We start from the raw sequence: 22,629 nt of genomic DNA on the forward strand, positions 1-22,629 counted from the left end.
CGAGAAAACCCCTGTCTCGGCGATTGAGAATGTTTGTTTGACTTATATGGCCGACTTGGTCGCCTAGAGCCTCTCGCGGAGTTACAGTTAATTTGACTGAAAGCCATCTTATTCATCATCGAATCCATGCGATTGATAAGTCTATCAATTGATCCTGGTCCGTGAGAACTACTATTTAAACCATTATTAACGCCGCCTGGGCTTGGAACCTAACCTGTAGATTGCATCTAAATGCACGGCTCTTTTCAAAGCATCCGTCAGGGAAATATCTTTTTCTTTCCTAATTTCTAATCTAACATTCTGATCAAGCAATCCTTCCAAGAAAGCTTGCATAACAAGGTGTTCTCTGATTTCCTCAGAATCATCAGGATATGCCTTTTTAGCAAGAAGTTTTAGATCTGTCAAGAACTCAGTAACTTTCTCAGACTCTCCTTTAGTTCGTTTTCTAAGTGCTCCTCTGAAAAATTCCGGGGGTTCTAGATATTGTTTCTCAAATGCATTCCGAAGGCTTTTGTAATCATTTTTAGTCTCATCGTCCAACGAATGATAGAACTCTATTGCACCAGCTCTTAACCTAAACGGAAAAATCTGATGCTTTTTATCAGTGTATAACTGATTACCATCACCATCCAACTGAGGATTACCATCAGCGTCTTTACGAGGCGCCAACCAACTTTGCAAGTTACTTAATAACTCAAATTGAGTGATATATGCCGATATATCTCCCGTGCCATTAAAAGGTTCCGGTAAAAGCATACGAGCGGTATCCGTTGAGGTGGCCATCTTGGCACGCGGCGTGCATTCGATCGTTCAACGTTTGGTTCCGAACCAACTACTACTTCTAAGTGCGCCGCACTTAAATTTTATTGATTGCTTCCGCCAAAAACACAAAAAAAAAATTCTCAAATTTTTGTTCGGAAGGTAGGCGAAAGCAATATAAGTTGCGCTGCAACTTTATGGTTAGACTATTTTGTTCTCCTGAATAAAATAATAAGTTACAATATAATTTGTGTCAATCAAAAGATGTCATTCCAAGAAAACTTTTGTTTTGAAAACTATTCTGATTATTGTAGGGGATGGGGTTTAGGAACTCCTGTCACCAATCTAGCAACCCTACCCGTTACTATTATTTAAAACTTGAATCCTTCTATTCGCACGGGTTCGCCTTGGGTTTTATGAAAAAGGGTTACCAGAAAATCTCTAAGTCTTATTGTTAAATACACTTATTTAACTTACATGGTTTTCTCTTGTGATTTGGTTTGAATACAACAGTCAAAAGAATTCAATTCTAAGCTCCGGCTTTATATTAAGTAAGAAATCTGAACAGAAATAGAAATTTATATACAATCTAACATTGAGAGTTTTTCCGCCTCGGGGGGTTTGCACCACATGTTACCGATAAGCGTTCAATTTCTGACTTGTATAAAGTACAATGAACTTATTAAGAACGACCAACGAACTCTTAACTACAAGCTGGAATACTAAGCAAAGTGACTCACCAGAATCTTGGGTTGTTACACATGCAGTTCTCTCAAAGTATGTTCCTTGGCAACTGCAAATGTTTAGCCTCGCATTTATTACTTTAGTCGTACGTGCTATGCGAATTGTTCAGATTTAAGAGTTGAAAGAAATGAAACTTGTAAAAAAAAGAAAATTCTCGATGTGTGATTTCAAGTGAACAATTATGAATTCATATTTGCTACAACATTCTAGAACGTAGATTGAAGCTTGAGCGTGTTTCAGGTTGCAGAGAGATTGTCCCTTCTCAAATCGGTGCCCATCGAAGAAGTTCTGAAGAAAACGCGTCAAAATCTTCTTGAAATGTATGGGCTCTGAAAAGTGTGGGCTCGTTTGAGCTGTTCGAAAATATGCGATCCAATTTAGTTGAACTCCCTGATGAAATCCATTGTTGATTCACAACCCAATTCGATTGGTTCATTGCTGATTCACAACTACCCAATTTGATTGGTTCATTTTGCGGAAACTCTATTCAGTAGAACTCTAGTGACTTGTGAATTATATCTTTTGTTTGTTGAAGATTTCCACCGTCTGCGCACTATATTATACCCCTGAATATCTGGTGCTAATTTGACCCTATGTTTTGCTTCGATTCAAGACAAATTGTTTCATTATAGCTGCGAAGGTACAAGCTGAGCGGAGCTATATTGCGGTGCTCTTGGTTTTTTACGACTCGAAGAGAAGTATTGGCCCATTTTTTTACTTTACTGTGACTTGGTTTTCTGTAGAAGTAAATTTTGATAGATGCCGAATGAACATGCAACCATCTGAAATTGATACCACAATGTTTTTGAGAGCCTAATAATTCGTTTCAAGTGCAAAATTAGCACATATTTCTCAATTTTTGGCTTTTTTCTTCATCTTCATTTTTAGATCTTTGAGCGGGCTTTTTTAAACAAATTAATAAATATGGCAACGTCTTTTCGATTATTCTTGAATTGGACGCCTCTTTTTGATGTGAGGTAATTTTGTTTTGCAAAATTTTATTATTAATCAATTGTATTATTAAACACATATTAATCCAATTTTGGCGGTTTTTCTCCCATGTTTTCTAAGTTTTTTGTTTGTATTTTGAGTTCAATTACCATTAAAAGTCTTTTGGTGCAGCATCGGTGTCATATGTTTCGTTTTGTTGCTAATTTAATTGTTTTTGGTGATAACTGTTTCAAATTCAGTGAAAATTTTTACCAAACTTGGGTCATTTTTTAAAATGGTTTTTACTGTTTCGCAATTGTTTTCACTTTTTACTGAGATCGGAAGACGGCTATGTAATTTTTTAAATCTCATTTGCTTTATAACAAAAATGCAGGCTCTTTTTCCAAAATTTTTCATTTTGATTTATAATTAGAGTTTCCAATTTAATTTTTAATTTGTTTTTCCAGAATTTGCGAATTGGCTATTTGTTTTTCTTTTCCACATTGTACGTGTTCTCCGAAGACCTACAGTTTTATTCGCCCTACCTTTATTAAATTGAAAATTACTGATTTGAATTAATAATTGTCTTTTTCCTTAAAATTTTAATATTTTTCTTTTTGAAATTGATTTTATTTGAAATAATTTGGCACTGAGGTTTTGCTAGCTTAATTTTCAAAGTTTTGAACAATATTTTTCTGCGAATATTCTTAAGTCTTGGTTTTGGTACTATACGATGTTTTTGCGTTTGAATATTGTTCTTCCTCTTTATTCTTTTTCATTTTTAGTTGATTAAATGCCCCTAGCATTTTTGGTAGCATTTTTATTAGTCCTGTTCGACTTCGCTGGTTTTTCGCTTGACCGATCTTTCGTCTGACCCATTTGAATTTTCGTCCTTCAAAACGGGATAAACAGTTAGTGTCCAGCTGGCATTAAGTTTCATTAGAGGTCCATAGCCGCGTTTAGTAGTCCTTCAAGTGCGTAGTGTGATGAAGCGTGTGTGTACCGGGAAGGCCGTAGTTTGAAAGGTCATTTTTAGGAGTTCTTGAGTCCAAAATGTTGCAATTTTTCGTGTTTTTTGTCTTTTTTAGATGTTTTTTGTTGCACCAGTCTAACATTGAGGCTTGTTAAAGCTGATAAAGGTCTTTTGCAAGACATAATTACTTTTTATGACCATTTTAAGAGCTATATGATTTGGTAATCCAAACAAAAACACGCAAATTTTTACTAATTGTCACAATTGTTTTTCAAGCTTTTGAAAATTTTTGTGTGTTTCGGAGTTTTTTCAGCCTTAGATCTCAAGGAGCCTCCTCTGATAGATAATAGCACAGCGTATGGTGGTAATAAAATGGTTTTCAACTTTTTAACATCAAGAATTTTAGCATTTTTTTTGACAAAACCTGCAATTTTTTAATTTTTGATATTTTTCCTTATTCAGGTCTTTCCAGACCAGGGGCCAGGAAATTTCCTTAGGGATTTGATAATAAGTTACTGAAAAAATTTTATTGGCCTTGGAATAGTTTTCAATATTTTGATATCACAAGTTTTAGCAATTTTTTCATACAACTGAAATTTTTCAAATTTTTGAATATTTTACATTTTTTTAGATTTCTCCAGCCTCAAAAGCCATGGAACCTCCTTTATGGTTTGAGAATAGTTTACTGTATAGTCTGTAGATGAAATAGAAAATTTTTCAAGATTTTAACATCATGAATTTTAGCAATTTTCTGAGAATCTTTTTTTTACAATTTTTCGGGCCTTAAGTCATTTCAGTTTTTTTTCAGCCTCAGGAGTCAGAAAACCTCCTTAAGCGTTTGATAATAAGTTACTGTAAAGGTTTTATTGGCCTGGGAATTGTTTTCCACTTTTAAATATCACAACTATTAACCATTTCTTAAATAAAACTTGCTTTTTTCACGTTTGTTTTTGGATTTTTACAGTTTTCCGGATTCTCCACACTCAAGAGCCACGGAACCTCCAGTAGGGTTTGATAATAGGTTACCTCGACGTTTCTAAAAGTATTGAAATGTTTTGAAAGATTTTAAAATTACGAATTTAAACAATTTTAAAAAAAAAAAATTTGCTTTTTTTTCAAGTTTTTGAGTATTTTTGAATTTTCAATTTTTTCTAGCACCAGGGGCCCAGAGAACTCCTCCGAGGTTTTATAGTAAGCTGCTGCATATTTTCTAGAGTTAATGGAGTTGTAATCAGTATTTTGACGAATTAGTTAAGCAATTTTTTAAAAAAATTTAAATTTCAATTTTTTGGAATTATCATGTTCCAAGTTCATAGCTCTTTATGACCCAGTGAAACTATTTAAGGCTTGAAATAGGGACACGGGATAGTCTAGTGAGACAATGAAATGGTTTTGATGATTTTAATATCTTGATTTTTAGCAAGATTTTGTTAAAATATTTGACTCTTCAAAATTTTTGAATATTTTTGTTATTTTCTGAATTCAACGATCATTACTGGCCAACGAAGCTTTTCAAGTCTTGCAGATGGGTTACTTAACATAACTGCAAATACAAAAAATAGTAATAAACATTTTCTCTGCGAAATCTGCAAGCTTTTCTTTTAAATTTGATTTGTTTACTAACAAGGCTAGAAAACTAAAAGTTGCAGAGTCGAATCAAGCTAAAGCGAGCCTCACTAAACCTTGGCTAGCTACTGGTGAAGTCAACCGCTCGCCGGTCGTTTGAGAGCAATTCGCCCGACGTTAATCGGTTATGTTTTACTTATTGGATTTATTTTCGGCCATTGTTTTGTCGCGTTGACTGGATTTAAAGCGACCACTTTTGTGAAGAAGTTAATTACTTAGCAATTGGTTACTGTTTTTTTTTGTTTTAAAATGGTGTTTCAATTGAGAGAACTTACGGAAATTGATTAAATTTTTGTAACAATTTTTGGCAATTTCAATTGTTTCAAAAAAATAGGACGTTCGGGGAGCCTAACATGGCTTGACTTTTGCTGCTCGCGCAGTTTGATGTTCTATATTGCGTACACAAATTTTGTCTTGTTTTATATATAGGAGTACTGTATTTTTTTTTCAATTCAATTGGTTTTATAGGCTATTTTTCTTTTTTGACTGATTTTTTGTGGTTTTAGTAGTCTTTTTAGTGGGTAGCAGTGGATTTAAAAGGCAATTTTTTCCTGAAGACGACTCTTCGATTCGTTTTCGGAATTTTTCCGGCAAAGTTTTGTTTCGTCGTCTGACGCTCTTTTTCGTTTTACATTTGTTCACACAGCAAAGCTGAAAAAGTCAATTTTTGGGAATAACTTCTTCCTCTCACTAAAGGCAAGTGCGCGCGTGACCTCATTTCTCACTCTCCAGCAAAAGATGTTGGGTCATTTTCGTGATCAAATTTTGATCATACGTGACTTACCTCACTCAATAAAATGACTTTTGCCTTTTTTAATACTTAAGTTTAATTTGAATTAGATTTAGGTAAAAGGAACGCATATGTGTAATAAAGCCCTCCTAATGAAAAGGCGTCTGCGTAATGAATTTTAACAAGCTTTAGTAATCTATCGCTGAATGTTTTAATGGCTTTTTGAGCAGCGTCGATAACTTTATCAACTTATATCTGTATCTGTTTCTCTATTATACGGCATGCCAGTCTATTCTTTCGCAGCTATTCCGGCAATCTGGCGGCTATATTATGATAAGATGAATGCATATTCCCGCTCGTTTGAAGCGAGTATCAAATGTCAAGTGGAACGTTTTTAAGGCTGATTAATTATTTGACGAATATTGTAAATTAGCAGCTAATTTTCCGTAGTCTGTTGAGCTTTTATGAACATCTTGTGTCAAAATTGTGAATTTATAAATTAACTCAAGCTTGTGCGAGAGTATATAAGGGCTATAGGAGAGAGCGAAGTGTTTGCTACTAACACACGAGGAATCTATCATTAGAGTCAAGTAGCAACAAGGACCTGCTTTCCGCCTGCAGTAGTTATCTAGTGTGAAGAGGGTGATGGCTTGTTATCAATAGCCGCCTGAGAAAGCTAATCAGCTTGATTCAGTGACGTTCGTAATGCTGCAGGTGGAAAAATGACCGCTACCGTCATATCGCTCACGGGAAATGAGATGCAGAATCATAAATGGAATTATAGCTACCGAGATGTACGAGCTGAGCTATATTGCGGTGATCTTGGTTATTTTTAATAGCCGCGAAGCGATAGCGGCTATTATTGGGGACAGTGGTTTGTTTTACAATTTAAAGAATTTGAATTGTATTGGGGCGCTGATTTTTTTTACGACTCGAAGAGTATAGAAGCCCTTTTTTAATCAGTTTTATTGGAGTGAAGCAGGAAATGCAACACGTGAAAAAATTTGGAAAATGTTGCTGATCAAAATGAAGAGTGGAGCGAAAAGATTAGTTTTTTGTTCATATCGCTGTTTTCTAGATCGAAAAACTGAGGTGTGAAAAAAAAAGCTGTAATCTTGCGAAACATTTTGTTCACATGCGGCATTTTCAGCAGTTTTTTTCAATTTTTTTTGGTTAAGAGGTTTAGTTATGATTTTGTTTTAATTTTAGGCTGGTTTTGGTAGTGGTTTGAACGTTTCTGGAAATTCATCAATTTTATGCTAATTTGGAGGTCTTTCATGTATTTTGCTGATTTTTGGGCTAATTTTTTTTTAGATTTTTTGAAGATTGTTTTGTTTTACTGCCTCAAATGGGTATTAACAAGACCCCTATTACTTGAGCAATTTTTAGACAACAAGTGGTTACAGTTTTCTGGATTTGAATTATTTTTGTTGATGGGAAATACGACGAAAAATGGCGGTAATTGAAACTATTTTTCTTTTTTTTGCATTTTTTCGGTTTTTTGTTTTTTAGACAAGCTTCTTAGCCTATTGTGATTTGCCTATTGTTTTACGAGCATCTGGATACCCTATTAGCTGAAATGAATTTGTCTTTGGATTTATTTTCTTTGTTATATTAAAGAAAGTATTAACTTAAGTTTTTTAGTCCAAGTTGTTTGTAAGAGCTTATTTTCTCATGATTTGGCTTCAAGTATTTTTTTTAAAAAATCACATAAGTGGTTTTAGTTGGTACTAGTTGTTATGATAAAGAAATTTCGGCGGAGATAGTTATTACGGGATTTAAATATTGACAAAATTTGATCAGATTTTTCATATTTCAACAGATTTGATTTCTTGTTTTTACTTTTTTGTTTTATGGTTTTGTTTCAAGATAATCATGAATTAGTTGAGGCAACTTTTGTCTGATGAGTAATTAGATGGCTTTAAGTGGATTTCTACTTAAGATCGTTTCCGGAATTCTTCCGGCAATGGTTTTTTTAAGATCTGTTCACACATTTTCATGATTTTTGAAGTCATATTGGAGTAGTGATTTTGGTCACATCAAAACAGTAAGTGGAGCAAAAAAAAGAGTGGTTTTCAGGCGTGAATTTTTATCGCTCTAATTTCAAAGTAGAGCAATGCGGCAATTTCACTCTGATTTCACTTTGCGGCAATTTAACTTTGCTTTCACATGCGGCAATTTCACTTTGATTTTACTGTTTTCGATTTTTGGATCGTATTTTCTTCTAAATAGCTTTCCCAACACATTCATTGTTCATTCTTGGCCTATCTGTTTGTTTGAACCTAATTTTCATTTCTCTCTAGTGGTTTTTTATTCACATGCGGCATTTTGACATTGGTTTTTGCTTTTTTAATCCGATTTTTTTAGAAATGGTTTTCCCAATTCACTCAGATTCCGTTCAAGATCTAGTTTTTTGTTTAGTCAATAAAAATTCCTTGAATTGTACGTCAGGACTTGTCCTGCTATGTTTTTACATCGTCGTCTCCAACGATGATTCTTGCGATTTTACTTCTTGGGAGTAATTTTTTCAATTTTAGTGATTTCTACCATTTTGCAGTTAATATTTGTGTGCACGTCGTCTTTTGTTCCACTTGCGTGACTTAACTCACTCAAGGCATGACTTCTGATCTCACTTAATGAGCTTTAAATTTTATGAACTTTTACTAATTAAAGGTCAATAGTGTGCATCTAAGTAGTGCCGAACGTGTATGCCCTAATTCTTCAGTATTAAAGTCTTAAGATTTGATTTGGAATTTTGTTTTGAAAAAGTTGTTATGGCTGTTTCTTTATAGAGCGTATGTGTCTCATAAAACTGACGGTGCAAATCTAACCCAAAATGTCTTGTGGTCTATTGAAGGAGTGGTAGTCATTTTATCTATCCTATTTTTTAGTTGTTTCAGTTCATAGGCCAAAAACGTCTATCGCTGCTGTTTTCCGGCAATCTGCCGGCTAAGTTTTTTTAATAGCCGCTGTCTGCCTGCAAAGGATTTTAATTATATTGTAGCGCTGTCTCTTTTAAACATCGGTGCACACTGGACTCTTTGATGTCGATGAGATTCCAAATTAATGGCGCATTTAGAAAAGCTGGAGGTCTCAAAGGCGCGAAAATACTATTATGTTGGAAGAACAATTTCCCAAACTAACTTTAAATGTTACTAAGAGTTTGCCGTTTGAACAATTTTTTTTCACATGCAGCAATTTGACTTGTCTTCAGTGTTTTTTGCTCTTAGAGTGCATCCCCCTCTTCCACACCCTAAACATTCTACCCATACCCTCACACAGTTTACTCCTCAACCACTGCTCCACCCCCCCCCCCCCCCCCAAGCTTAACCTAGTCCCTTAAGCTAAGGCCAGAGCTACTGACCAAGACAATTGCTTGCGCACAGTTGTCTCGACAGGTCTTTTTTAAATATTTTGTTCACATCGCTTACATCAAAAGAACGGCTTTGTTGAATTGCAAATACCTCTACATCACTTCTTCTTTTATTCGGTGACGTAATCTCTAACCAAAAGAATGAGGTCTCAAATTTATTAATAGCCGCCGTCAGTCTCTCAGCGGCTATCAATTAGGTGCTCTCCTTTTTTACAGTCCAAGAATTGGATTGTATTTGGGCTCTCTCTCTTTCAGTAAGGCGTTTTCACACAATTTTTATGTTTTTGATCTCTCAAAACGGGACGAACAGGTAAGGACCAGTAGGCATGAGGTTTCATTAGAGGCCCCCAGCCGGTTTTAGTAATCCTTTAAGTGCTTAGAGTGATATAGCTGCTGGAAAGGCCTAAATTGAAAGTTAAAAGCTTATTTGAGCCCAAAATGGTGCAATTTTTCACGTTTTTTGTCATTTTTCGAGTTTTTGTTTGACTGCTCTTAAGTTTCCATTTTTTAAAGTTGAAAGAGTTCTTTTGCCATTTTTATTTTCTTTTTTGACCATCTTATGAGCTGTGCTTTTGTATTGAAGAAAACACAAAAAGGTACTAGTTTTTAAATATGTTCTCCAACCTGAAGTGCCATGAAACCTCCTCTAGGATCTGATAAAAAGTTACTGTAGTTTTTTTCAGTGGCAATCGAATTGTTTTCAACATTTTATCACCACGAATGTTGGCAATTATTTCATAACATTCGTAGTTTTTCTAGTTTCCTGAAAATATTTGTTTTTTGTTCAATTTTTCTTGTGTCAATGTTGAGGTGGATTCGCCTAGAGTTTGAGAGTATTTTACTGCATAGTTGTTAGGGGCAATATAAGGGTTTTCAACTTCTTAATATTACAAATTTTATGACAATAATTGAATTTTTTTAAAATTTTTTTGATAGCCTCTCGAAACAATGAAGTGGTTCTGAAGGAATTGATCACACAGATAGCAACATGGCATTGACTTTTTGAATTTATTATGTTTTTTTCTGAGTTTATCGATTTTACGGGACAACGACACTTTTTAGGTCTCGCATATGCGTTACTGGACAGACTCCAGATACAATTTAATGGTTTTGAACATTCAATTTTTGCAAAACTATGAGGACTTTTAATTTTCCCAAGTTTCAACTTTTTCAAATTATTTTTCATTCCCTTATGTTTTGTATCTTCATTGGCCAATAAACTTTTTTAAATGCTTGTGCGTGGGTTGATGGGTATTTTTAACTGGACCAAATTCGGCCTTCAGTGTAAACTGGCATTTTTCAGTTGATCTGCTGGTCAGGTACAGTAGTTCTAAGTTTTGCATTCAGTCTTCTGGTTTGTATTTCAGGACTTCTCTTGCTATGTTTTTTTGTAAAATGTTTTCAATCATTTTTCACAACTTTGATCTTTCAAAACGGGACAAACAGGTAAGGACCAGTGTGCATTAGGTGTCACAAAAGGCCCCAAGCCCGTTTTAGTAGTCCTTCAATTGCTTAGAGTGGTGCAGCTTCTGGAAAGGCCTAAACTCAAGGTTAAAAGGTCATTTTTGGGAGTTTTCTAGCCGAAAATGGTGCAACTTTTCATATCTTTTGATTTTTTTTTTGTTTTTTGTAGTATTGCAAGTTTTGCGAGTTATTTTGCAATTTTCAATTACCCTTCTCGACTATTGGTTGAGCTGTATGTTTTTGTAACGCAAACATAGGCTCAAGAAATGATACTACTTTTTTAAAAAAAAATGTTCATGTTTTTTGAATATTTTCGACTTTTTTATTATCTCCACACTTAACTGCTGTGAAATCTCCACTAGGGCTTCATACAAGGTCATTGCATAATTTTTATTGGCAAGGGAATTGTTTTCAACTTATTATCATCACAAATATCAGCAATTATTTGATAACATTCGCAGTTTTTGCAGTTTTTGGAAACTTCGACTTTTCTTCAATTCTTCTTGCCTCAATGGTGAGGTAGTTTCACCTAGAGTTTGAAAGTTTATTAATGCATAGTTGTTAGGGACAATAAAACGTTTTTCAACTCCCTAATAACATGAATTTTTTTTTACAAAATTTCATTTTTATCTTTTCAATTTTTTGATAGCATCTCGAGACAATGAAATAGTTCTGATGAAAATAATGTCATATAGAACAACATGTCATTTACTTTAAAATTGTCTTTGTTTTTTCCTTAGTTTATTGATTTCGTGGCCCAATGAAACTTTTTTAGGTTGCCCAGATGCGTTACTGATCAGATTCCAGACCCAAATTAATGGTTTGGAACATTTAATAACTGCAAAATTTTGAATATTTTATTTAAATTTCGCAAACTTCAATCTTTTAAAATTCCTTATTAATCGATGTCCTCTATCTTTATTGGCCAAAAACACTCTTCAAAAGCTTGTGCGTGTGTTCTTTTGTATATTTAAATGTATCAAATTTGGCCTCTAGTGTGAATTCTTCGAGATTTTAGGATGGATTATATTTTCTTTAGTTTGATTTCTTTAAATTCTCATTTTTGCGATTCTTTTTCTTGCTGACTGATACTGTGCAGTTGATCTGTTGGTCAGGTATAGCATATCTAACTTTCAAACTCAGTTCTTTGAATTCTATTTTAAGACTTGTCTTGATATGATATTTGTAAGATGTTTTCACCCATTTTTCATGACTTTGATCTTTCCTAACGGGACAAACAGGTAAGGCTTAGTGGGCATTAAGCTTCATCAGATGTCCTAAGGTAGTTTTTGTACATCTTCATTTGTTGAGAGTGCTGCAGCTCCGAAGGCCTAATTTTAAGTTTAAAAGTTCAATTTTAGGATTTTCTGAGCTCGAAATGGTTCAATTTTTCACGTTTTGTGTCATTTTTTGTGTTTTTTGTTTTTTTGATTTCTCTTGAATTTACATTTGTTGAAATTGATAAAAACCATTTGCAAGAATTAACGTGACCATTTATTGAGCTAGATGTTTTTTATTGGTAACATAAACACGAAAAATGATAGTAGTTCTCAAGTTTTTAAAGTTTTTCACAGTTTTTTGTCCGTTTTTTATTTTCTCTAGCCTGAAGAGACGTGAAACCTCCTCCAGGTTTTGGTAATAGGTTACTGAATATATTATTAGTGGCAATGCAACTGTTTTCAACATTTTATTGAAATTTTGAGCAATTTTTAAATGAAATTTTCCAGATTTTTTGAAAGTATTTGGCTTTTCAGTTTTTCTTGCCTCAATAGTCAGGTAATTTTACATAGAGTTGGAAAGTATATTACTGCATAGTTGTTAGGAGAAATGGAATGGTTCTCCACTTCTTATTATTAAGAATTTGACGACCAAAGTTGAAATTTCTTTTTTCAATTTTTTTGAAAATGTGGTCATGTTCCTAATTTATCAATTTCTGAGCCAAAACTTTTTAGGGCTTGGGGTTGATTTACTTGAGAGCCTCTCAAGTCAAAGAAATAGTTCTGACTAAATTAATGTCACAAATAGCAACATTTGATTAGTTTTTTGAGTATTTGTTCTTTTCTGAGTTTATCGATTTTAAGGGCCAATGAAACTTTTTAGGTCTGGCAGATGCGTTACTGGGAAGATTTCCCATATAATTAGTGGTTTTCAATGCTTGTGCGTGGGTATAGTGCGTGGGAAACCTCCTTCAATGCTTGTGCGTGGGTATAGTTATATGGATCAAATTTGACCTTCAGTTTAAAATCTTCGATATTTTCAGGAATTATTATATTTTCTTCGGTTGATTATTTTTTTCTCTCAATACTTTTAATCTTTTTTTTCTGACTGGCATTGTTAAGTTGATCTGCTGGTGAGGTATAGTAGTCCTAAGTTTCTAATTCATTTCCTTGCAATGTATTTCAGGACTTTACTTGATATGTTTTTTTGTAAAATGTTTTCAACCGTTTTTCATGACTTCGATCTTTCCTAACGGGACAAACAGGTAAGGCTTAGTGGGCATTAAGCTTCATCAGATGTCCTAAGGTAGTTTTTGTACATCTTCATTTGTTGAGAGTGCTGCAGCTCCGAAGGCCTAATTTTAAGTTTAAATGTTCAATTTTAGGATTTTCTGAGCTCGAAATGGTTCAATTTTTCACGTTTTCTGTCATTTTTTGAGTTTTTTGTTTTTTGATTTCTCTTGAATTTACATTTGTTGAAATTGATAAAATCCATTTGCAAGAATTAACGTAACCATTTATTGAGCTAGATGTTTTTTATTGGTAACATAAACACGAAAAATGATAGTAGTTTTCAAGTTTTTAAAGTTTTTCACAGTTTTTTGTCCGTTTTTTATTTTCTCTAGCCTGAAGAGACGTGAAACCTCCTCCAGGTTTTGGTAATAGGTTACTGAATATATTATTAGTGGCAATGCAACTGTTTTCAACATTTTATTGAAATTTTGAGCAATTTTTAAATGAAATTTTCCAGATTTTTTGAAAGTATTTGGCTTTTCAGTTCTTCTTGCCTCAATAGTCAAGTAATTTTACATAGAGTTGGAAAGTATATTACTGCATAGTTGTTAGGAGAAATGGAATGGTTCTCCACTTCTTATTATTAAGAATTTGACGACCAAAGTTGAAATTTCTTTTTTCAATTTTTTTGAAAATGTGGTCATGTTCCTAATTTATCAATTTCTGAGCCAAAACTTTTTAGGGCTTGGGGTTGATTTACTTGAGAGCCTCTCAAGTCAAAGAAATAGTTCTGACTAAATTAATGTCACAAATAGCAACATTTGATTAGTTTTTTGAGTATTTGTTCTTTTCTGAGTTTATCGATTTTAAGGGCCAATGAAACTTTTTAGGTCTGGCAGATGCGTTACTGGGAAGATTTCCCATATAATTAGTGGTTTTCAATGCTTGTGCGTGGGTATAGTGCGTGGGAAACCTCCTTCAATGCTTGTGCGTGGGTATAGTTATATGGATCAAATTTGACCTTCAGTTTAAAATCTTCGATATTTTCAGGAATTATTATATTTTCTTCGGTTGATTATTTTTTTCTCTCAATACTTTTAATCTTTTTTTTCTGACTGGCATTGTTAAGTTGATCTGCTGGTGAGGTATAGTAGTCCTAAGTTTCTAATTCATTTCCTTGCAATGTATTTCAGGACTTTACTTGATATGTTTTTTTGTAAAATGTTTTCAACCGTTTTTCAAGACTTCGATCTTTCCTAACGGGACAAACAGGTAAGGCTTAGTGGGCATTAAGCTTCATCAGATGTCCTAAGGTAGTTTTTGTACATCTTCATTTGTTGAGAGTGCTGCAGCTCCGAAGGCCTAATTTTAAGTTTAAATGTTCAATTTTAGGATTTTCTGAGCTCGAAATGGTTCAATTTTTCACGTTTTCTGTCATTTTTTGAGTTTGTTTTTGATTTCTCTTGAATTTACATTTGTTGAAATTGATAAAATCCATTTGCAAGAATTAACGTGACCATTTATTGAGCTAGATGTTTTTTATTGGTAACATAAACACGAAAAATGATAGTAGTTTTCAAGTTTTTATAGTTTTTCACATTTTTTTGTTCGTTTTTTATTTTCTCTAGCCTGAAGAGACGTGAAACCTCCTCCAGGTTTTGGTAATAGGTTACTGAATATATTATTAGTGGCAATGCAACTGTTTTCAACATTTTATTGAAATTTTGAGCAATTTTTAAATGAAATTTTCCAGATTTTTTGAAAGTATTTGGCTTTTCAGTTTTTCTTGCCTCAATAGTCAGGTAATTTTACATAGAGTTGGAAAGTATATTACTGCATAGTTGTTAGGAGAAATGGAATGGTTCTCCACTTCTTATTATTAAGAATTTGACGACCAAAGTTGAAATTTCTATTTTCAATTTTTTTGAAAATGTGGTCATGTTCCTAATTTATCAATTTCTGAGCCAAAACTTTTTAGGGCTTGGGGTTGATTTACTTGAGGGCCTCTCAAGTCAAAGAAATAGTTCTGACTAAATTAATGTCACAAATAGCAACATTTGATTAGTTTTTTGAGTATTTGTTCTTTTCTGAGCTTATCGATTTTAAGGGCCAATGAAACTTTTTAGGTCTGGCAGATGCGTTACTGGGAAGATTTCCCATATAATTAGTGGTTTTCAATGCTTGTGCGTGGGTATAGTGCGTGGGAAACCTCCTTCAATGCTTGTGCGTGGGTATAGTTATATGGATCAAATTTGACCTTCAGTTTAAAATCTTCGATATTTTCAGGAATTATTATATTTTCTTCGGTTGATTATTTTTTTCTCTCAATACTTTTAATCTTTTTTTTCTGACTGGCATTGTTAAGTTGATCTGCTGGTGAGGTATAGTAGTCCTAAGTTTCTAATTCATTTCCTTGCAATGTATTTGAGGACTTTACTTGATATGTTTTTTTGTAAAATGTTTTCAACCGTTTTTCATGACTTCGATCTTTCCTAACGGGACAAACAGGTAAGGCTTAGTGGGCATTAAGCTTCATCAGATGTCCTAAGGTAGTTTTTGTACATCTTCATTTGTTGAGAGTGCTGCAGCTCCGAAGGCCTAATTTTAAGTTTAAAAGTTCAATTTTAGGATTTTCTGAGCTCGAAATGGTTCAATTTTTCACGTTTTCTGTCATTTTTTGAGTTTTTTGTTTTTTGATTTCTCTTGAATTTACATTTGTTGAAATTGATAAAATCCATTTGCAAGAATTAACGTGACCATTTATTGAGCTAGATGTTTTTTATTGGTAACATAAACACGAAAAATGATAGTAGTTTTCAAGTTTTTAAAGTTTTTCACAGTTTTTTGTCCGTTTTTTATTGTCTCTAGCCTGAAGAGACGTGAAACCTCCTCCAGGTTTTGGTAATAGGTTACTGAATATATTATTAGTGGCAATGCAACTGTTTTCAACATTTTATTGAAATTTTGAGCAATTTTTAAATGAAATTTTCCAGATTTTTTGAAAGTATTTGGCTTTTCAGTTTTTCTTGCCTCAATAGTCAGGTAATTTTACATAGAGTTGGAAAGTATATTACTGCATAGTTGTTAGGAGAAATGGAATGGTTCTCCACTTCTTATTATTAAGAATTTGACGACCAAAGTTGAAATTTCTATTTTCAATTTTTTTGAAAATGTGGTCATTTTGCTAATTTATCAATTTCTGAGCCAAAACTTTTTAGGGCTTGGGGTTGATTTACTTGAGGGCCTCTCAAGTCAAAGAAATAGTTCTGACTAAATTAATGTCACAAATAGCAACATTTGATTAGTTTTTTGAGTATTTGTTCTTTTCTGAGCTTATCGATTTTAAGGGCCAATGAAACTTTTTAGGTCTGGCAGATGCGTTACTGGGAAGATTTCCCATATAATTAGTGGTTTTCAATGCTTGTGCGTGGGTATAGTGCGTGGGAAACCTCCTTCAATGCTTGTGCGTGGGTATAGTTATATGGATCAAATTTGACCTTCAGTTTAAAATCTTCGATATTTTCAGGAATTATTATATTTTCTTCGGTTGATTATTTTTTTCTCTCAATACTTTTAATCTTTTTTTTCTGACTGGCATTGTTAAGTTGATCTGCTGGTGAGGTATAGTAGTCCTAAGTTTCTAATTCATTTCCTTGCAATGTATTTCAGGACTTCACTTGATATGTTTTTTTGTAAAATGTTTTCAACCGTTTTTCATGACTTCGATCTTTCAAAACGGGATGAACAGGTAGGGAGTAGGAGGCATTAAGTTTCATAAGAGGCCCGAAGCCGGCTTTTTTAGTCCGTCAAGTGCTCAGAGTGGTGCAGCTGCAAGGAAGGCCTAAACTCAAGGTTAAAAGACCTTTTTTGAGCGCAAAATGGTGCAATTTTAACAGTTTTTGGTTTGTTTGTAAGTTCTGCAAATTCATTTGCTAGTTTTAATTACTCTTCTCGTCCATTTGATGAGCTGTATGTTTGTGTTAATGCACATATAGGCACAAAAAATGGTACTATTTTTAATTAAAAAAATCAACTTATTGAAAATTTTTGTTTTTTTTTAATGTTTCCACGCTCAAGTCCCATGGATCTTCCACTAGTGTTTGATAATAGAATACTGAATGTTTTTTAGTGGCAGTTTGAGTTCTTTTTTATTTTCACGAATATTGGCAATTTCCTGATAAAGTTTGTAGTTTGTTCAGTTTGTTGTGACTCAATGGCCAGGTAATTTGACTTAGAGTTTGAGAGTAGATTATTGCATAGTTGCGAGGGGCAATTGATTTATTTTCAATTTTTTAATACTACAAATTTTTTGACAAAATGTGAATTTTTTTAAAAAATTTTGAATTATCGCCAGATTCTTGTTTATCAGTATTTGAGTCAACGACACTTTTTAGGGCTTGAATTTGGTTTACTAGATAACCTCTCGAGACAATGAAATATTTCTGAAGAATTTATTGTCACATATAGCAACAAATCATTATCTTATTGAAATTTTTTGTTCTCTTCTCAGTTTATCGATTTTGTGGCCTATGAAACTTTTTAGGTCTCTCAGATGCGTTACCGGACAGATTTAGATACAAATTAGTAGTTTCGTACTTTTGATAATTGCAAAATTATAAAAATTTTATTTAATTTTCCGAAATCTCAATTTTTTCAATTATTTGTCTTTCCTTGAAGTTTTCTACTATTTTGCCCAAAAAACCACTTTCAATGCTGGTGCGTGGCTTGATGGGTCTATTTCACAGGATAAAATTTGGCCTTCAGTGTAAATTGATTGAATTTTTCTGGAACGACTACATTTTTTTTTTATTTTTTTGTCTTATTTTCTCAATTGTATCGTATTGGTCTCAATTTTGTAATTCTTTTTCTTTCTGACTGGCATTGTTCAATTGATCTGCTGGTCAGGTAAAGTAGTTCTAAGTTTCTCATTCAATTCTTCAGATTTGTCTTGTTATGATTTTTAGGACCTGTGGGAATTAAGTTCCATTAAAGGCCCCAAGCGGCTTTAGTAGTCCTTCAGGTGCTTAGAGTGGTGCAGCTGCTAAGAAAGCCTAAACTCAAGGTTAAAAGATCATTTTTTGGGTGGAGTTTTTGAGCCCAAAATGGTGCAATTCTTCACCATTTTTTAAAAACATTTTTTGAGTTTTTTCGGACTGCTCTTGAATTTAAATTTGTTAAAGATGATAACGTTACTTTGCAAGAATTTTAATTACTTTCTTTGGTTATTTTGTGAGCTATAATTTTGTTATTGCAACAATAGACACGAAAAATGGTACTATTTTAAAAAATTGTTGAGTTTTTGAAAATTTTTGTCGTTTTTTTTTATTTTATCCACGCCATGTGCCCTCCTGCAGTGTTTGGTAATAGGCTACTGCATATTTTTTAGTGGCAATGGAAATTTTTTCATCATTTTATTATCGTGAATTGTAGCAATTTTTGATAAAATTTGCAGTTTTCCACTTTTTTGAAATTATCTGGTTTTTTTTCAGTTGTGACTCAATCGCCAGGTAAATTCATCAAGAGTTTGAGAGTAGATTACTGCATAGTTGCTATGGACAATGGAATGATTTTCAATTTTTTAAAACTATGAATTTTTTGACAAATTTTTTTTTTAATTTTGAATTTTCGCCATGTTCCTAGTTTATCAATATTTGAACATACAAAACTTTTTAGGGCTTGAATTTGGTTTACTATATAAACTCTCGAGACAATGAAATAGTTCTGAAGAATATAATGTCGCATATAGCAACAAATCCTTAGCCATTTGAATTTTTTATTCTTTTCTGAGTTTATCAGTTTTATGGGCCGATGAAACTTTTAGGTATCGCAGGTGCGTTACTGGACAGATTCCAGATACAAATTAGTTTTTTCAAAGTTTTTATATAATTGCAAATTTATAAAAACTTTATTTAAATTTCGCAAATTTCAATTTTTTAAAAAAATTATTTGCCATTTCTTGATGTTTTCTACTTTTTTGGCCAAGAAACCACATTCAGGGCTTGTGCGCGGGTTGATGGGTATATTTAATTGGATCAAATTTGGCCTTCAGTATAAAGTCTTTAAGATTTTCTGGAATGATTCTATTTTCTTCGTTTGATTATTTTTATCTTAGTCTTCTCTATTTAACTATTTTATCTTAGTCCTTTTATTCTTTTTCTTTCTGACTGGCATTGTTCAGTTTATCTGCTGCTAAGGTTTAGCAGCTCTAAGTTTCTAATTCAAATCTTTGGATTGTATTTCGAGACTTGTCTTCATATGTTTGAGCAAAGTTTTTTTCACTCATTTTTTATGACTTTGATCTTTTAAAACAGGATGAACAGGTAAGCACTAGGAGGCATTATGTTCCATACGAGTCCCGAAGCCGGCTTTATTAGTCCCTCAAATGCTTATAGTGTTGTAGCTGCTAAGAATGCCTAAACTCACGGTTAAAAGTCATTTCTTGGAGTTTTCCAGCCGAAAATATCCAATTTTTCGTTTTTTTGGTTATTTTTTGAGTTTTTTGTTTTATTTGCAACTTTTGCGAGTTCTTTTGCAGGTTTTAATTACTCTTTTTGACCATTGTATGAGATGTATGTTTTTGTTATGCAAACATAGACACAAAAAATGTACTTTTTAAAACTTTTTCAAGTTTTTTGAAAATTTTTATTGCTTTTTTTGTTTTCTACCCTCAAGAACCACGAAACCTCCTCTATTGTTTGATTATAGGTTACTGCATGTTTTTTAGTGGCAGTGGAATTCGTTTCAACATCTGATTATCACGGATATTGGCAATTTTCTGATTATAGTTGCATTTTTCCTCTTTTTTGAAATCATTTGGTTTTTGTTCAGTTTGTTGTGACTCAATGGCCACGTAATTTAACCTGGAGTTTGAGAGAATATTACTGCATAGCTGTTAGTGGCAATGGAATGGTTTTCAACTTTTTTTGGCAAAATTTGAACTTTTTTCTCAAATTTTCAAAATAATGTCATGTTCCTAGTTTATCAATATTTCAGCCGACAAAACTTTTTAAGGCTTGAAGTTGGTTTACTATATAACCTCTCGAGACAGTGAAATAGTTCTGAAGAAAATAATGTCGCATATAGCAACAAATCCTTAACTTATTGAAATTTTTGGTTCTTTTCTGAGTTTATCAATTTTATGGGCCTATGAAACTTTTTAGGTCTCGCAGATGCGTTACTGGACAGATTCCAAATACAAATTAGTTGTTTCGAACATTTTGATCATTGCCAATATATGAATACTTTATTTAAATTTCCTAACTTTCAATTTTTTAAATTATTTGTCAATTCTAAATGTTTTCTACTATTCGAGCCAAGAAACCACTTCCAAGGCTTGTGCGTGGGTTGATGGGTATATTTAACTGGATCAAATTTAGCATTGAGTGTAAAACCTTCGATATTTTCAGCAATGACTATATTTTCTTTCTAAACATATTATATTATTTTTTTGAAATTTAAGATTCTTTTTCTTTCTAACTGACATTTTTCAATTGATCGGCTGGTCAGGTACAGAACTTTTAAGTTTTTCTTTCAATTCTTCGGATTTGTCTTTTTTTTGTAAGATGTTTTCACCCATTTTTCATGAGTTTGACCTTCAAAACGGGACGAACAGGTAAGGAACTTTGGGCGTTAAGTTTCATCAGAGGCACCAAGCCCGTTTTAGTATTCCTTCAAGTGCTTAGATTGGTGCAGTTGCTAGGAAGGCCTAAACTTGAGGTTAAAAGGTCATTGTTTGGAGTTTTTGAGCCCAAATTGATGCAAATATATTTTTTCATCAGTTTTTGAGTTTTTGTTGGACTACCCTTGAATTTACATTCGTTAAAGGTGACAACGTTTTTTTTCAGGATTTAATTACTTTTATTGACCGGGTTATGAGCTATATGTTTTTGTATTGCAAACATAGACACGAAAAATGGTACTACTTTCGAAATTTTACAATTTTTTGCCAAGAAACCTCCCACAGGGTTTCGTAATAGTTTACTGCATAATTTTTAGATTCAATGGAAATTTTGTCAACATCTTATTATCGCGAATTTTAGCAATTTTTGATAAAATTTGCGGTTTTGCAGTGTCTTTGAAAAATTTGGCTTTTGTTCAGTTTTTCTTGCCTCAGTTTGAGAGTTTGAGAGTGTATTACTGCATAGTTGTTAGAGGCAGTGGAATGGTTTTCAACTTTTTTTATTACGAATGTGTTAACAAAATTTGAATTTGTTTTTTTCAATGAAACTGGATCAAATTTGGCCTTCAGTATAGTCTTCGAGATATTTAGGAAAGACTACATATTCATTAGTTCGATTACATTTTTGTCAACGTTGTGATTCTTTTTCCTTTTGACTGGCATTGTTTGGTTGATCTGCTGGTCAGGTACTGCAGTTTCAAGTTTATAATTCATTTGTTGGGACTGTTTTTCAGAACTTATCTTGAAATGTTTTTTGTGAGGTATTTTCACCCGTTTTTCATGACTTTGACTTTTTAAAACGGGATGAACAGGTAAGAACTAGTAGGCATTACCTTTCATTAGAATTCTGAAGCCAGTTTTAGTAGTCCTTCAAGTGCTTAGAGTGCTGCAGCTGCTAGGAACCCCTAAATTCAAGGTTAAAAGCTCATTTTTTGGAGTTTCTGAGCACAAAATGATGCAGCTTATTATGTTTTTGTCAATTTACAAGAGTTTGTTTGACTACTCTTGCATTTCCACTATTAAAGTTGATAAATTTCTTCTGAAATCTAAATTACAATTTTATGTGGTGTATGTTTTTAATGTAAACATAGAAAAAAAAATGTACTAATTTTAAATATTTTCTTCAAGTTTTTCGAAAACTTTTGTTTTTATTGTTTTCTCCAATCTTAAGTGCCGTGGAACCTCCTCTAGTTTTTGATAATTGGGGACTGCATGTTTTTTGGTGGCAATGGATTTGCTTTAAACATTTTGTTATCACAAATAATGGCAATTTTGAGAGTATATTACTGCATAATTGCTAGGGGAAATGGAATGGTTTTCAACTTCTAGCTGACAAAATTTTTTTTCTTAATTCAATTTTTCAAAAAATTGTCATGTTCCTAGCTTATCAATATTTCAGCCAACAAAACTTCTTAAGGCATGAAGTTGGTTTACTATATAACCTCTCGAGACAGTGAAATAGTTCTGACGAAACTAATTTCAGAAAAAGCAGCATATCCTTACTATTTTGAATTGTTGTTCTGTCCTGAGTTTATCGATTTTATGGGCCTAAGAAACTTTTTAGCTCTCGAAATTGCGTTTCTGGAGTGATTCCAGAGACAAGTTAGTGGTTTTGGACATTTAATAATCGCAAATTTAAGGTTTTTTTTTAATTTTCCAAATTTCAATATTTAGAAATTTGTTGTCATTTTTTAATGTTTTCTGTCTTTATTGGCCAATCAATCTCTTTTAGGGCTTGTGCGTGGATTGATGGGTATATATAAATGGATCAAATTTGGCCTCCAGAATAAAGTCTTTGAGATATTTAGGAATGATAACTTTTTCATTAGTCCGATTATTTTGTTTTCTCAATTTTGTGATTCTTTTTCCTTTTGACTGGCATTGTTCAGTTGATCTGCTGGT

At 33.0% G+C, this 22,629-nt stretch overlaps 1 protein-coding gene across 1 annotated transcript in view; it reads left to right on the forward strand.

The window, feature by feature from the left end:
- LOC142334517 (uncharacterized) overlaps window positions 1-2,199 on the forward strand; it is a 44,145-nt gene extending 41,946 nt beyond the window's left edge. Inside the window, exon 6 of the mRNA XM_075382614.1 lies at window positions 1,744-2,199. Coding sequence (XP_075238729.1) covers window positions 1,744-1,836 — 93 coding nt within the window. The 3' untranslated portion in view covers window positions 1,837-2,199. The remainder of the gene's footprint in view (window positions 1-1,743) is intronic.
- The last annotated feature ends 20,430 nt before the right edge of the window (window positions 2,200-22,629 follow it).

The sequence above is a fragment of the Convolutriloba macropyga genome, chromosome 2, assembly GCF_964194025.1.
Source record: "Convolutriloba macropyga chromosome 2, txConMacr16.3, whole genome shotgun sequence".
In the NCBI taxonomy this organism is placed as follows: Eukaryota; Metazoa; Xenacoelomorpha; order Acoela; family Convolutidae; genus Convolutriloba; species Convolutriloba macropyga.